The sequence below is a fragment of the Zonotrichia leucophrys genome, chromosome 5 (genome assembly GCF_028769735.1).
Source record: "Zonotrichia leucophrys gambelii isolate GWCS_2022_RI chromosome 5, RI_Zleu_2.0, whole genome shotgun sequence".
NCBI classification, from domain to species: Eukaryota; Metazoa; Chordata; class Aves; order Passeriformes; family Passerellidae; genus Zonotrichia; species Zonotrichia leucophrys.
In genome coordinates this window covers 55,839,195-55,856,052 of record NC_088175.1, presented here as the reverse complement: position 1 = coordinate 55,856,052, position 16,858 = coordinate 55,839,195, and the positions used below count along the sequence as shown (strand labels likewise).

At 36.7% G+C, this 16,858-nt stretch overlaps 1 protein-coding gene across 5 annotated transcripts in view; it reads left to right on the top strand.

The window, feature by feature from the left end:
* The window catches only part of GAS2 (growth arrest specific 2), a 74,322-nt gene that overhangs the window by 41,689 nt on the left and 15,775 nt on the right, over positions 1-16,858 (top strand). For all 5 annotated transcript variants that reach the window (XM_064714221.1, XM_064714223.1, XM_064714219.1 and 2 more), the window contains exons 6-7: positions 5,105-5,249; positions 8,489-8,596. In XM_064714221.1, coding sequence (XP_064570291.1) covers positions 5,105-5,249; positions 8,489-8,596 — 253 coding nt within the window. The remainder of the gene's footprint in view (positions 1-5,104; positions 5,250-8,488; positions 8,597-16,858) is intronic.

Sequence of the window (16,858 nt, the reverse complement as noted above, 5' to 3'; positions counted from 1 at the left end):
ATTTTTTTCTATAAAGCTTTGAGCCATTTCTCCTTCTGAAGTCAGATCTCTCTATAAACAACTGCAATTTAATGAGGTTTACTGGTAATAAGGTGATCTTTACTAGATCTAAGTCTGACCAAGATGATTTTAGCTGTGCTGGACCTTCAGTACATTGTAATGTTATCTTTGACATCAAGACAAAGACTTTTGCTAAGCAATCAAAATTACAGTAAGTAGAATGTGATTTTTCCCCCTTTTTGCAGATGTAGATTTAACCAGCATAGTGCATAAGATTTACTGAAAAATCCATGAGCAGCAGCACTGCTGCCCAGTCTTGCATGTAAATTGCAGTTGCATTCACTGGTGTGTGTGAAGTTGCAGTACCTTGCTATTCAGATAGTTTCATAAATTTCAAAAGAATTCGTGTGGTAACACTCAAGGTGAGGGAGACACCTGTTTATTCCTAGTTTAAGGAATAAATTAAGAACAGTATTGGCTGTGTTAAAATTGCATCATGTGTTTTCATATTTTGTGAAGGAACTCACATGGAAAACTAGAAATTTGTCTCATGGTCAAGTTTCAGAAAAACCTTTGCTGTCAGCGGAAGCTTGCATAGGAACAGCAATGATCAAAAAAATAGTGATTTCAGGTTTTCACTTATTTTGTTATATCCAGAACTTGTGTTCAAATGGCACATTTTTTTAACTACCCAAAAAGAAGAAAGTATGCAGGTGCATAATCAAATGAAAATTAATGAATCTTAATTTACCTGAGCAAACAAACTGTGCTTTCAAGACCAGCTTGGAGATGGACCTGGCAGCACCCAAAGCCCCTGTGCCTGGGGCAAGGCTGTCAGGGCTCTCTGCCCCAGTGGTTACTTTATGTTACCCTAATTCCTCAGGTGGGCAGTGCTGGATTCTGCTAAACTTGCTGGAGTTAATCTCGTTTTGCAGTGAGATTTGATGTCTCAATAGATCTACAAGGGAAAGAAAATAGAGTCTTCTCCTTTATATTTGTCTTAAGCTTCCATGTCTTGGGTGCTTTCTGTTCCAGACATGGAAAGAAGTACTGAACAAATAAATAAGCCATGCTTTCATTTATTATGCATATCTGTCCCTTTACCTTTAAAATATTTGTATTGTATTTTTTATTTATAATGTGTGAATATTACCATATATCATTAATTATTATTTTATATATTGTGTTTCCGTTTCTGTATTTATGTTTCTTTATTTCAATTTTATTCATAGCTTAGGGGTCAAATAACATCTGTCTACTTTTCCCTGCTCTACTATCTCTTCAAAACCAAACTAATCCCCATTTATAATCTTGTACACTTCCAAGGTACACAGAAACTGAACTGGAATGTCAGATTAGTACAATTTAAAACCAAATATATGAGGCCTGTTTTGCCTGAGCTGTGGTAAACTAGAACTATATGGGAAAGAAGAATTGATAATTGCCTTCTTAAAGTGTAGGAAAGAGCACATTAAAGGGAGGTTGCTGTGCTGCTTTAAACAAGACAGAAGTCAGATGGATGCTTTGTAGAGCAAGCTGGGTCTGTTGGCTGTGCCCGTGTTCACAGGGGTCCCAGGACAAGGGAGGAGATGAGAACCTTCACTCCATGTTTCAGAAGGCTGATTTATTATTTTATAATACGTATTATATTAAAAGAAAATGATATATTAGAACTATACTAAAGAACAGAAGAAAAGATTTCATCAGAAGGCTTGAAAAGAATAGAAAAGAATGGCATGATAAAATCTTGTGACTGCTCAGAAAGTCTGAGGTGGCTGGACTGTGATTGGCCATTAATTAGAAACAACCACATGAAGCTAATCAAAGATGCACCTGTTGCATTCCACAGCAACAGATAATTATTGTTTACATTTCTTTTCTGAGGCCTCTCAGCCTCTCAGGAGAAAAATCCTAGCAAAAGATTTTTCATAAAATATGTCCGTGACAGTTGGCAGTCTTAGGGATCTGCTTTCCAGAACAGGAGCTCTGGAGATCTTTGAAAATGTGCCTCAGTCTGTTTTTAAAGAGCAAAAACTGTCAGAGACACTGAGTAATTTTAGAAGTAGAGAGATATGTTCAAAGTGCCTTACTCATCACGAAGACTCAGCTTTTTTGGCATGCTTTTCCCAGCTAGATCGCTGTTAGTCCTCAGGTGTGTCACTCCCAAAAGTCAACCTGAGCTTTTTTATTTAATGCAAAAGGACTTGTGATTGAGGCACAAGTGAGGAAGAATGAGGATTGCGTGAGGAGGAGTTCCATTGAGCTGTGTTCTGCTCCACTTGAACTTGTATTCCAAAGATAGTCTCTGGAGGAGGGGAGCCAGGTGATAATTTACCTTTTGCTTTAGCAATGCCTTTAGCACGTTATCTCATAGTGTCCCCTTGGACAAATCAGAGACAGATGGTCTTGATGGATGGACTGCACAGTGATGGGAAACTGGCGTGACCACTTGGCTCAAAGAGTGGCAGTTCAAAGATATTAATAAAGATACAGCTGCCTGATAAATTATCCTGAATTTCAGCTTGTTATGAAAACAAAGTTCTGAGATCGTCTGCAAAGCTTCAGTAGTTAAAATGAGGTCTTGTGTCACTGGCAGGTGTTGTGGATACAGTTATAAATACATAAATACAGATTTATGAGGGAGGGAAGTGTCCTACAGGGTGGATTTGACCTCTGAAAATGCACAGACTATTGCAGTGGGTTGCACAGGTCCAACATTCTCCTAAGTATTTGAAAGGCAGAGATCATACAATGGAAAACAGCTAAATTATTTTTCTGCACAAAGGATAAAGTTCTTGGGTTACTGTTAAACCCTGCAGGGTTAAACAACCCTCGCAGGTCTTTTGGAATTACTGTTGAGCAATTTCAAGGTCTTTCTGCTATTGTATTCACTTTTTCCTTGATAAAAATGGAAAGTGGTGCTCTAAGAAGCCTAACAGAGATCATGTTACAGTGCACTGCTGCTTCACATGGAGTTGTGAGAGGCCAGGCTAGAAAGGAGCAGAAAAGGAAATGCTCAGCATACCTTCCTGGCATTTGCACCTCTACCTCTCTCAGAAAAGATGTGGCTTTTTACAATTTCAGCTTTCCAGCAACTTTGCTTCAGGTTCATACAGCATGTGGGGGGAAAAAAGTGTGTGTGTTTGTTTGATCATTGATTTTATTTTTCAACTGTTCATCAGAGGAATTCAGAATACTGGAAGCACAGGAAACTTTAAAAATCTGTCACAAAGACAAAATCTAGAAACTATGAAAAGCAGTAGAAGCAAAGAGGGAACATTTCTTACAGTGGAAGAGTTTTATTTGATGAGTAAGGCTGTGTGCTGAAGCAGGCTTAGAGCCCAGTGGGAATTCCATGATTTACAGCCTGTCAGCATCTGCAGACAGACAGGAAGTAAATAGATTGTATATAAGTGCTTGCCTCAATGTTGGCTGACTTTTCATTACACACACTGCACCAGTCAGAAGCCAATACAAGCACAGATTTGGTTCTTGCTTTGCTTTCTATTAATTTACTAGGCAGTAGTATGACTAAATTAAACTATCAGAAAAATGCAAAAGCTAGTATGTGTGCTTATATCTTTTCTCTGTACACTTCTAAGATCATTATGGCATTTAGCTTTAATTTTCATGGTATGTATTTGTTAATGCTCAATATTTTAAGTGTCCAGCTCTTTATCTAGATTAGTCAGTATAGTTCTGCATTTGGACTGTGGACTTTTCTGCTGCAGATAAAAATAGAATTTCATTTGTACAAGTAGTTTGCTATGAGAAGTCCACCTGGTGTGATAACTTTTCCAAGCTGAAGTCATTCTCTGAAAAAGGAGCTCTGGTGTGGTATTTGCTGGGTCTCCAGGATGAAGGAGGAATTGAGAATTTGACTCTATGTTTTTAGAAGGTTAATTTATTATTTTATGTACTTATATTAAAGAATGCTGTACTAAAACTATACCAAAGAATAGAGAAAGGATACAGAAAGCTTAATGAGATACTAATTAAAACTCATGACTGACTCATCAGAGTCTCAACACACCTGGACTGTGGTTGGCCATTTAGTAAAAGCAATTCACATGAAACCAATCAAACACCCACCTGTTGGATAAACAATCTCCAGCCACCTTCCAAAGCAGCAAAACAGGGAGAAGCAAATCACATAATTATGGTTTTCATTTTTCTCTGAGGCTTCTCAACTTCCCAGGAGAAGAAATCCTGGCAAAGGGATTTTCCAGAAAATATGACAGTGACACTCTGGGTGTTTTTCTGGGTTTGTTCAGTGTTGGCAGATTAAAAAACCCCAAAAACCAGAAGGGGATTATTGGTTTTTAGAAAAATGGGATGCACTTTTAGACTTTTGACTTCTGTCCAAGCTCTGCTGCGTGCTGTGAGATACTGACTCAGTCACTTGCCATGAAGCTTTCAGAAGATCTTTCAAAAGGAACCTTTGCTCTTCAAGGGCTCTGGTTTGAGTTTATCCATGAGGAATTGCATGTATTTTGTTCTAGCTGGAGCTACACGTGTGTTGCCACTGCAAGCAGAGATCTGGAGGCTGTCTGTCAAAAATCAATTAGTAGAAACACTCACCACTTCTGAAGAGTAGTGGCCATGTCTCAGTTTACTTATCTGTAAATTCAGTGCAATAGCTGAAACCACGAAAGCCCTTAATCCCTTTGCATTTGTATTTCTTCAGAAAATACTAACACAAAATAGATGTTGTTAAGTTATTTGAAAAGATGCTGTTTGGAAAGAAAAAAATGAGAAAAAAGGTGCAAATGTACTGAACTTGACCATACATTGCATGGTATTGCAATTTTTGAGGTCTTGTTTTGTTCATAAATTATTCACCAACATATATTATATCAGACAGAGAAGCTGAAAAAGTACCTTTATTTCCTGTAAATTTGATTAACTGAGAGACTGCATCTAAATTTTTTTTTCTGTTAATTTGAAATTATGGCAGTATGGGTTGGTGTATTTCAAACATGTCTATTAGTGTGTGTGTCATTCTGTTATTGTACACAAAGTAGAAATTCTTTCCACTGTTTTGTTTTAAAATATGTAATACTTTATATGGACTGGTAATTTATTATTTGCATGTTTCCAAAAGGTGTGGGGTGGAACCTCCTGGATTAATAAAATTGGAAAAAGAGATTGAACAAGAGGAAACACTTTCAGCTCCCCTTCCATCTCCTTCACCATCACCCACAAAGTCTCCTGGGAAAAAGAGCACAGGGAAACTGTTGGATGATGCTGTAAGTTGTGGGGGGAATCTTCTTCCTGCCTTATTGGTTCTGACGTGCACTCACTTGCAAAACACACCCAAGCCTGAGCTTATCTCACTCTATTTTAAACATTTGTAGACTTATAGAGTTATTTGCTTTTTGACCACAGTTATTTATGTCTGAAGCTTAGAAAAAAGAAGAAAAAGTCACACTGTGTAGGAGCCCTGCAGCTTCGCTTAGCTTTGTGCTTAGGGCCACATTCCCTTCTTACTACTGCTTTACTCCTTATTCACCAACTCCCCCTTGGTGCTTTGTCTGAGCAAGGACTGAGTCAGGACAAGATTTGGCTCATACTGACTTGTACTGAATGTTAACAAACACTTCTGAGATATTTCAGCCTAATTTTTATGCTGTTCTGCATGATTCTCACATAGTAAAAAACAAGCATTGTTTTCCTGATTGTTAGAATCTTGCTTTGGATTTCATTAAATTGTTGCAGCATGTTGTGTGTTCATGTTTCTGGTGCAAACCCAAGGGGTTCATTTGAAATAGCTGGAATCAGATGAAAAGGACACATTTTGAGCCCATGAAGAGGTTAAACTGGAAAAGTACAAACCTAGCCTGTAAAAAGAAGCAGTTACCATAGTAACTACTACATTGCAAGGTAGATGTGCCACCTGGGAGTTACAAAGCACTTCTTGAAAAATCCATGTGCCACTTTCCTGTTACAAAGAGCAGATGGAATATAATGTTCCTTCATTTTATTGAAACACTTTTTTAAAAAATTTGATGACTATAATTACATTTAAAATTCTCTGGTTTGTATTTCTTCCTTAACTTTGCAAAAGCACTTGTGTTTCAGCAGAACTGAGAAAAAACAGTTATGTGTAGAAGGAGGCTGGTGACTGCGTATCATGTAGAAATTGAACAGAGAGAATGTAGGTTTTCTCTAACCACCTCCTTTAATTTAGAAAGCAGTATGGATAGAAACAGAATGGAATTCATCCAGCTAGAGTCCTGACCTGCACTGCCCCAGACACTCACACCATAAAATAGCAGCAGTTTCTCATATAGTCCAGACTTAAAATAAAATAGAATATAATTCCTCCCTCTGCTTCCTTATTTGATTTCCAAATTCCACTCAATACTTCTGTGTCCTTTGGGACAGCAAGGCAATGGAACCTGCAACAGCAGGATCAGCAGTGAAGATCTTATTATCCTCTGTTTTACACCAGAGTAGGTTTGTGGCTTTCTCTCTCCACAGGCAGAAGATGGGTCTGTTTTGGTCTTATATTGTTCAAAACAACCTTGATCTTGTTTGGGCCCAGTAACTCTGGGTTTTTGATTCCTTATATGAGCTCTGGTGGATGAAGCATTAAGTTCCTGCTGCCATTTTCAGGTGTTAGGGTGGTAATGCCAAAGGATATTTATTGTGTCAGGAATCCCTCGTTATTGAACAGCATTCAGAGGGCCATGGCCAAAAAGCTCCCTAAGCACAATTCCAGGCTTGGTTCCACCTTCCTAGAAATACAGGAATACACCTTTTTCATCCCCAGCAAGCTGCACTTGGATTTAAGTCATCAGCCACTGATTTCATGTAAATTATTCCTATTGTACATTAACTATCTAAATAATTTCTAATAGTTTCTAATTCTCCAGAAATGGAGGCTATGTCTCATCCATGTTGATAAAAATAATTTGAGTAACTGATCTCAAAATTCAAAACTTGATTCATTCAAACTGAGGACAACTAATCTAATACTTGAGAAATAATTTTTGTGTGTAAAATACATGTAGAATTCCTCTGTTAATTTTAGTTATTTTTCTTCATAAAAATATTATGCCCTGATTAAAAATAAATAAGTCTTAAGAATACTTATAAAAAGTACTTACACTTAGCCTCCACAGGGTAATGAAGTTATTCAGATTAAGGCATTGGACAATTTCAGAAATAATTGGAAAGTCTTTAAATCACTCAACAGGGTTAGTTTCAAAAGTATAGAAACAATGGTTGCCTTTTAAGTTCTTTTTGGCTTATTTAACATACCATAATTTAATTCTTAAAGCAAATCTGAAAAACATTTGTACTTCAGAAGCCTTATCTATTCATGATAAGCAAAACACTCATTGGAGTGCTGCAGCTTTGGCCAAGCATTTTTTCTTTTTATGAAACAATTTAAGCCTTTAATTTCTTAGCTATTCTGAAAATATCCTTTCCTGAGCCTCAGACCATTTTTCAGGCCTTGGTTTGCAAACTGGATATGAAAATGTCTTTGGAGTATTGTTTGAAATGGACAGACATCTACAAGTTCCTCTGGCATTTTGCATTGTTTCATGCTGACGTTCTAGGTGTGTATTTTGTCCAAGAAAACCACAGAGTATGGAAATGCAGCACTAATTCCTGCTGTTCCTCTGCAGAAGTGCAATTTGAATGTCAAGGAAGAGTTGCACAGCCAGACCTGCTCTTTTGGTATTGATGCCTTTGCTGCTTTGCCATCATTGAAGAGTACAAAATGTGCTTTTGCTGAATGTCACTGTCTTTGGTAGCACATGCCAGAGCAAGGAAGCCAAAGTCAAGCTGATGCAGCTAATAACATGCAGGGAGGAGATTTTAATCTGTTTTTCTCAGCCCTTATTTTTTGGGGTTATGTAGTTAGGTTTGGCAATGATAGTGTTCTTGAGGGCCCTTTAAATTAACTTTGATTGAACCAGCCCTAACAAGGAGATCATCTAGTGGCACTTGGAACTACTGGGGAGTGTCTTGGCATTAATTTTTAATCATGTCACAGTATTTTCTGTATGCTTTTTCCCTAAGGTGTTTGAGCACAATTTTAAAGAGGCAGAGCCTCTTAATGGAAAGGAAGATTCCTCAGTTTTTTGTATATTTAGAAGGCAGGATGCATCTTATGACATCTTCATTTTGCCTGTTAGCTGTATTAGCACTTTGAGCTGACTCATCATAAAATGCTGAGAATACACTCACAAAAGTTTGTCTAAACTCCATGTAACAAACTGCTTGACTCCAGATAAAGAGTGCAGATTTGATGCTGGCCTGTGTAACATTTTTAACTCAGCTACTAAATCATTGCTATTGGAAGCACCACAGGGTTACAGAAGCATCTGGGGTTACAGAAATGTTAAGCAAAACCAAGAAAAATACCATCAATTAAGACTTACATTAAATGATACATTATGACAAGTGTCTTATTGAATGTTTTGCTATCCATGCTACTTTAAGCAGTTCCTTTTAATAGCTTCTTGTTTTATAGGTGAAACACATTTCTGAAGATCCACCTTGTAAATGCCCTACTAAGTTCTGTGTGGAGCGTCTTTCACAGGGAAGATACAGAGTTGGAGAGAAGATCCTTTTTATTAGGGTAAAGATTTTATTTTCACTTCTTTATTTTTAATTTGCTTTGACTTTACTGCTACCTTCCACTTTGAGAATTACATCACTGATTAACAGGAAAAAATATTTTCTGGTTAACCAGCACTGGCTCATTTTTATGACAGAGTTGGAGAATAAATAACCTACAGTGTGTTAACTGGCCCAAGGGATTATTAATGTGATAAATATCCTTCTGACTTTAGGTCATTGAATTTGCTCTCTCTTTAATCAATTGCAGCCAAAAGAAAAGTCTTCAGAAATAGACTGGTGACTTCTCAGTTTGGCTTGAAAGAATATCCACTGCCTTAAAACAGCCTTTCTCCCAGTCTGTTTGGACTGATACTATTTAACAGGTCAGGAAACAGATCAAAGGCTTCATGATCATTGAATTGCCAGGTCATGGCTAAGATATATTGCTGAAGCAGCACGAGAAAACCATTAAAATCCTTAGTATGTCATTTGATTAACGGGTATTTCCAAACCCAGAGCTGTATTTCAGACTTTGTATGCAGATTATGAACTCTCACAGCACAAAGTTAATCAGCATCAATATTTGCCAGCATTATTATATGGCTGAATTTAGCACATCTATACTTTCAAAGATTAATTCTTCTGATCCACCTAATCTTCTCTATATATGGCTATGGTAATAATAATTGAAAATATGCTAATCTTGTTATTCTGTAGTTGTGTGTTAATCTGATTCCTACTGCACTTCTTCCCCTCTTCCTCTCCACATGCACTATTCTCGAGTCAGGACAAAATGATAGGTCTTGCTCTCCAATAACTGTTATCCCTGTTGTGCTAAAGGCACATAACTGTGACCTGATAAAACTGAGCACTTGTAAACAGGAGAAGTCAGAGGGATCCCTTCTTATCTGCAGAAGTCAAGTTCCTGGTTCAACAAAATACCAGAGCTATTATTCAGGCAGAAACTTCTGCTTAACATAGCTTGCAGTGAAGTCAGTGAAGCCAGATAAGGGTTTGGGTTTCCTCAGGAGTGTGAAGTTGGGAACATGTAAAGTGTTGTGCTGAATAAGTACTGAGAACGCCTGATTAATTCAGGAATAGGTCATAAAGAAGAAGAAATAATGGATTTATTAAATCTCAGATAGTTTGAAATTCAACATGCTAGTATAAAGGATTAATAGCTTTTCTGGTTTATAGCCAGTAAGAGACTTTTTTTAATTCTGCAGTATATTTAGGTAATAGCTTTATTACTATTTTCATACCACATTGAAGAAGGTAATGATTGTTAACCAAAGACCTCAGTATCTGGCATAGTTTAACATTTACATTTTCTTCCTTTTGGTTTCCATTTTAAAAACATTATCAAAGTATTTTTAATATTTTTGTTTTGAGAAACTTGAGTTCTGCCAGAATGGTGAGTGTCAAATTCCCTTTTGCTGGCTTCTTTATTATGCAATCTAGTCCAAGCCAGATTTCATTCCAAGTTTGCAAACAAAAATCCCTTTTCATATCACACTGCTGCATTCCAAGTTGAATTGTGCAAAAAAATAACAGTAATATAGATTATGTATTAAACAGCAGTGTTAAAGATCATTCCTACAAAACTTATATCAATGGAAACCTGCCATGCATTTCAGTGGGAACAAGTTCATTTCCCTAGGTTTTAAAAGGCAGTTGTCTTTTGGTTCTGGTTGGTTTGAACTTCATTTGGAACACTTCACTGGATCACAGTAAGTTTTTACTCTTCACTCTACATGTTCTTGAGCACATAACTAGATATATTAGCCTTTCTTTGGAATCCTTTGGGCAGTTGTGAAAAAGCACATTCAGGGTGTGAAAATCATCAAGATTTTTAATTTTGATGGTATTTGGCATCCTCCCTATTTGATGCCATGAGGTAGCTCCTGGGCTTTATGTTCTTTACACAGCATAACACAAATAAATAAACCAAATAAATGCCATTTGTTTCCAGCCCAATGGGCTCTAGTTGGATTGAGATCAACACTTTCATTGTTTTAAGATGGCTTAGTACATCCACTGCTGCATTAGCCTATTAGCTTTATCCAGTAACCTCTGTGGAATTTAAAACCTCTATCATTTCAGTAATGCCATGTGATAGGAGTTAACTGGTATTAATTGATGGCCAAGATTAATTTTTCAGAAATTATTTAATAACATCTGTAATTTTTTTTTCTAATTCTGCAAGTTCTGTTAGGAAAAAACAAAACCAGCATTCAAACCAGAAGAGAAAGTATCCCAAGTTCTTCTTTTTATTAATTCATATCTATATATCACATAAGTGAACAAGGAATAGCAAAGCAAAGTAAACATGGCAGAGCATAGATTTCATGCAAAAAAATCACAGAAACAATGTACATGTGTCAATTTAAAGTTATTCTGAGGAAAGGAAATCCTTTGGAATATGTAGCAAAAAATGGTCCCATTAAAATTAGAGTATTTTTTTTCTTTTAACATGGGAAAATATTTAAATTCCTAATAGAAGTTTTAAATACATTAATTAAGGGAAATTACAAAACTTCATAAAAACATGAAGATACTTAAATCTCCTGATAAAATTGCAGTTTTTTATGCATGAAGTATTTCCATAATGCATAAACTGAATGTGATTAAAATAATGCTGTGATGGCTTAGATGTTAAAAATTTATTTTCAATAAAAATTTACCTGCTTGTAGATTCTTTTTCCTTCCTTCCAAGTAGGAACAATTCTAAGTTCCACTTCCACACAAAGTATGAAATACATGTTTTACATTAATGGATTATATTTAATAAATTGAAATAAATTACCAGCTTAAAATGCAACCAGTTTCAATTTTAAATTGAAAAATTTTAATTTTCAGTTTAAAATTGAACCATTGGTTTAGAGTTAGCAGGATTCTGTATGTGTGCAAAATACAATTAATCATTTGCTTTTCCACTATCCTACCATTCTGCCTTAATCTTTCAGAATGGAACTGAATGAATAAACCTGTTTTTAACAATAAGGAATAACAAGTCATGAAAACTTGTACAAAGTTTATAAATTGGGAAAGAGAGTCACAGAGTTTTAAGTGCTTGCTTCTTGCAGAAGGCAGCAAAGTAGAGATTTTTGTAGTCAGAAATGTCAGTCACACCTTTACAAAAAGGATTCTTAAGCAGGTTCAGTGACAAGAATTCTGTTTTCAATGCTCTCACGTTGCATTGGATATGCATTAGTGTGAAAATTCCCACAAGCTGACCAGCTCCTCTCAGAAATATCTGTATTTTGGTCCATACCTCTGTGACATTCAGATTGTTGGGAAATTGTCTCTAGTGCAGCAGGAGTCCCACTGGATGATGTAATGGCTCCTGGTTTTAAAGCTTCTGATTTTTCCTGTGACATTTAGATGTTCTCTCTCTTGCAGCCCAGTTGATAAACATGTGATTGCTCTTAAATATTTGACCTTGTATCCTTAATAATTAATATTATGTAACATTGTTTTGCTGTAGTAATAATAAAATGTTTATTTAATACTTTCTTCTTCTAAATCCCAGGAAAGGGGAGGTGTTATTTACCTGCTACAGCACCTGTGTAGAAACTTTATTTTCAGATTCATTAATTTAATATATGTGTAATATATATGTTTATATATATAAACATATGTAAATCACTCTGCAGTCAGTCTAGTGTGCACTATTGCCTCTTCCTGGTGAGAAAAATGTATTTTTGTATAAATATAGAAGTGCATTTTACTCAAAACCATCCAGGTAGGGATGATGTATCATATACCATAGAGGAACTGGAAAGAAGGAGAAATAGAAAGTGGATTGATTATACAGATCTCAAGACTCAAATAAATGCTTTGCTCTGCCTTTCCAGTTCAAATGCATCAGTTGTACTCATTTTGTATGGTGTGTTTCTGTCTTTTGTTTTTCCTTCAGAATAATTTTCCTAGCTTTTTTGTCTTCCTTATTCCAAAGATTTTTGCCGTTGTTCTGCATTTCCCAGGCCTATTCACTTCCAATCTGTGAAAGAGTTTGTTTTCAGTAGTGAAAATGTTTTCCTGAGCTTTATCCAAAGAAATAACTTTCCAGGGTGTTTAAAATGTCACAATCATGGGCACATCAGGAGTTTTAATTAATCTGACTCCAAAGGAGATACAGTGGGATGCCTGGGGTCTTGTGAGTGAATTCTGGAAACACCTCTTGGGCCTCAGGACAGCAACAATCATTGGTCTTTGGGCTTCTCATCTCAGTCTTTGTGTTTGTAGCCAGCTGCAGTGATTCCCAGCTGGAGACTGCACGAGAGCTGGGGAAATGCATGTCTGAGGTGCAGCCCCAGTGCATGCCCAGATGCAAGGTGGTTTTGGGGGCCTTTCAGCTGGGCACTTCTTCACTCTGTGCCAATTCCTCTCCTGCAGCTTTACAGTCACAGAAAAGATGGCATTTCAGTCTCACTTGTGCTACTGAAGGTGGAATTCTTCTCAGCCTTCTCAGGTTTCATTTATTGTTAAAAGAAGAAGTCCTTAAAGGGCCAGTAAAATTCACTCCACAAGACTCAGAAGCTCTTGGACAAACAGTGATCCTGGAGTGTCAGTGGGGTGGCTGCCATTGAGTGCTGCCTGTCAGGAAATCCATTTTGTTCTGTAGTCTGTCATTAATCCATTGAGATTAGGCAGAACTCTGCCCTGCCCCAGTTTAAGTTGCTTGTTCTTTTAGTTACCCTTTCGCTCCTGCCTCTCCCTTTATTCTTTATTTTTTCCCCTTCCTGCCTGCAGCTTTTCTGATGTAGGCCTGGATGTCTCCATGGAGCCAGAAGCCCATGGACTTTTCACTTTGTACCTGATGGTGCTGGTTTTGCACTCAGTAAAAAGCAGCTACAGCTCCACTATCTGGTCCTTTGGAGAACTGACATCTTTAGTTAAATAGTTGACTGATTCTCACTGAGAGTTATCCAGAGTATGAGAAATTAAATGCTTCTCTTTTTTTTGCTCCTCTTGATTTAATTTTCTACCTTTTTCCACTGACATGGTGCATTTTTGCAGCCATTCGTGTTAATTTAGTGTCTAGAACTTTGAAAGGGTTCATCAGAAACTTCTTAACAAAAAACTCTTTGTAAATCAAATTATTAGCTCCTAATTTAATGGTAGACTGTTGAAATTCTTCCTTTTTACTTTCCCCCAATGAAGTTCTTGTTAGACTTGGTGGAATTTTTTTATAGAATATATCTTTGATGCAATATTCAGATTCAGTGGAGCTGACAGGCTGTGCAATAGCTCTGCAGTTTTTCTCACCAGCTTAGACTGGCTTGCCTCAGTGACCTCCTTCTGTGGGCAATCAAATACTGTGTCTTCTTTAATTCCATGTGTCTCCCTCCATGCGTTATTGCACAGTGAGAACTCCATTTGGGGATAAGAAACATTTTCAGCAAATCATATTGTGCTTTTTTAGGGTGTGATACATCTTCAAGAAGAGTAACATTCTAGTTCTTGAAATTACTCATACACCTGTGGTCGTTTTCTGCCATAGTATTTATAATTTAGGCTTTTAGAACTGAAGTTATAACAATATTACATTACCTAAAATTAGTAGAAAGAGAATTCTTCTCAGGAGGAGGCTAGGACAGAGTATTCTGAAGCTTTGTGTCTAGAAGTATCACCCTAAAATTCATCTGATTTCCTTTGCTTTTGTAAATAATACTGAAATGAAGTTATGTAATTTTTTATGATTAAATGATAAAACATTAATGTTTTATCATCCATGGAATCATAGAATGGTTTGGTTTGGAAGGGACCCTTAGAGGTCATCCAGTCCAACAGGGTTATCTTCAACTAGACCAGGTTGCTCACCCATCCTGCCTGGCCTTGGATGTTTCCAGGGATGGGACATTATTGTATTTGTGTTGCCCTCAGATCAAGGCAGGAGTGATGAATCTGACTCCATGTCCTCAGAAGGCTAATTTATTATTTTATAACAAATATAATAATAATATACTATATTGTATTAAAGAATACTGTACTAAACTATACTAAAGAGTACAGAAAGGATACTTACAGAAGGCTAAAAAGATAATAATGAAAGCTTGTGACTCTTTCCAGAGCCTGACACAGCTTGGCCTCGATTGGCCAAAGAGCCAAAACAACTCACAGGAAACCAATGAAACAATCTCCAAACGCATTCCAAGGCAGCACAACACAGGAGAAGCAAATGAGATAATTATTGTTTTCCTTTTTCTCTGAGGCTTCTCAGCTTCCCAGGAGAAAAATTTTCAGAAAATATGAATGTGACAGTACATCCACAATCTCTCTGGGAAACCTGTGCCATGACCTCACCACCCTTGTTGTGTAACACTTCTTCCTTATATCTAATCTAAATCAACTCTCCCATCAGTTTAGAACCATTACCCTGTCTTGTCACATAAGGAGGTTTTATGTCACAGCAGAAGGGAAATTGCTGCTTCCTCTGCTGTGGTTACTGCCTTTGACAGTCTTGATTTTCTCAACCTTTAACATAATACCAAGTTAGCTTAACATGAATTTAAATGTATTTAAGAGTAATTATTTATTCATATGGAGATATGCTTATAACAGTCTGGCAAATGCATAATCAAGATAACCTTCTGTCTCATTTTAAGTAAGTTTTAATAATCTCAAAGATTTTTTAAATATGAGGGAAATGGGTTCCTGCCTCTGTGTCAAAGTTTTTCATGTGTTAGACTACCTGTAAAGGAACTGATTTCTACCTCATCTGTGTTCTGCCCCTGCAACCCCCCATCTTAAATCCTTCCTGTTCCTGAATTTTTAATTTTTATTTTTCCTTTTGAATGAAGCTTTCAAGGAATATTCGATCTCTCCACACTGAATTTCGATCTGGACACAATTTTGACTCTTTCCATGAGAATAACGCTGGGTGTGGGCTGTGCAGGAGGTTCTGGTGTGGCAGGGAGATCCACAGACAGGTGTAGCCAGGGCCTTTGGGCTTGGCAACCAACCAGCCTGTTCTGCTGCTGTGATTTTACATGGAGCATATCAACAGGCCCAGCTAAGTCACAAAATGAGTTTCTATTAGAATTTATTTCTTTTTAACTGACACAGATATTTAACCTTTTGATAACATTCAGCATGTTGCTTTCCCTAGAAGATATTTGAGCTCGACTAAACTGGTATTGCTTTAGGATCCAACAACTTTCCATCAAAGGAACACATAAAAAATTGTTGAAGCAGTTATTGGTATTATAGGTCAGGTTTTGCTTCCCATATCAGACCTGAGAAACCTGTTACCATTAGCTAGCCTATTATAAACTCAGTTAAACTAATATATTCACTTCTTTTCGGACACTGTACTTGAAGATAATACTTTATATGATAGGGTTTAAAAATTCCTAACCTAAAACATTTCCCAGTCCAAATATATGCATTTTAAATGTATTTTAGATATTTTTAACTTTTAATTTTTCTTTTTAAATGTATTTCTCCTGTGTCTAAGGTGTAGAACCACAGTAGTATTCAGAATTCAGTGTAGAACTTTCAAACCCAGCTCATGTAAATCAAGTAAAATGGTAGGCTGCAAAAAACTCAGATTTTCAGAAATTTCAGTGGTGCTCATGCAAATTTCTTTTGCTTAACAACTTCCTCATGATTTACTGACAGGCAAGAGGGAGAAGGAAAATTTAGCATTTCATAAGGGTACAAAGAACCTGTTTCTGTTTCATTCCCTCCTCTCCACCCCAGTTTCTCCAAGTATTGGCAAGCCCAAAGAATGATACCATGGCAATTTCATGCTGAAAGTGTACATTGGTCTCATCTCTCTCCTTCTCTTTAGTCTTTGCTAGAGTGGTGGGATTTTTTTTTTCTGTTTTGTTTTTAAATTTAATATAGTGTTTGCAAAAGACACTATAGTAAGTCCTACTTAACAATTCGTAGCAATTCTGGATGTAAATCAGATTTTGAAGGAGGCCATGAAAACCTGGTCTGCATGTATTGATAATTGTGTATAATTTTGTCACAGATTCAGCCATAATGTAGCTAATTTACTAAGGGTTACAGTAATTTTACACTAATTTTTAAAACACATTTCCAACTTAGGAAAAGTAATAGCAAATGAGATGGGGTTTTGTTCAGGTTTTTTTTATCAGCTATTATCATTTTAGTATTCAGTCCTGACCTAGCCCTGAGTCCCTTGCAAACAGCACCAAAAAAAATCAAATCTCTGAGAAGTAAAGCTGCTTCAGGAAATCCCATCAGTACAAAAAAGTGTTGAGGACAAGCAAACAGTGCTTTTGGAGTATGGCAGTGTATGTGGAAT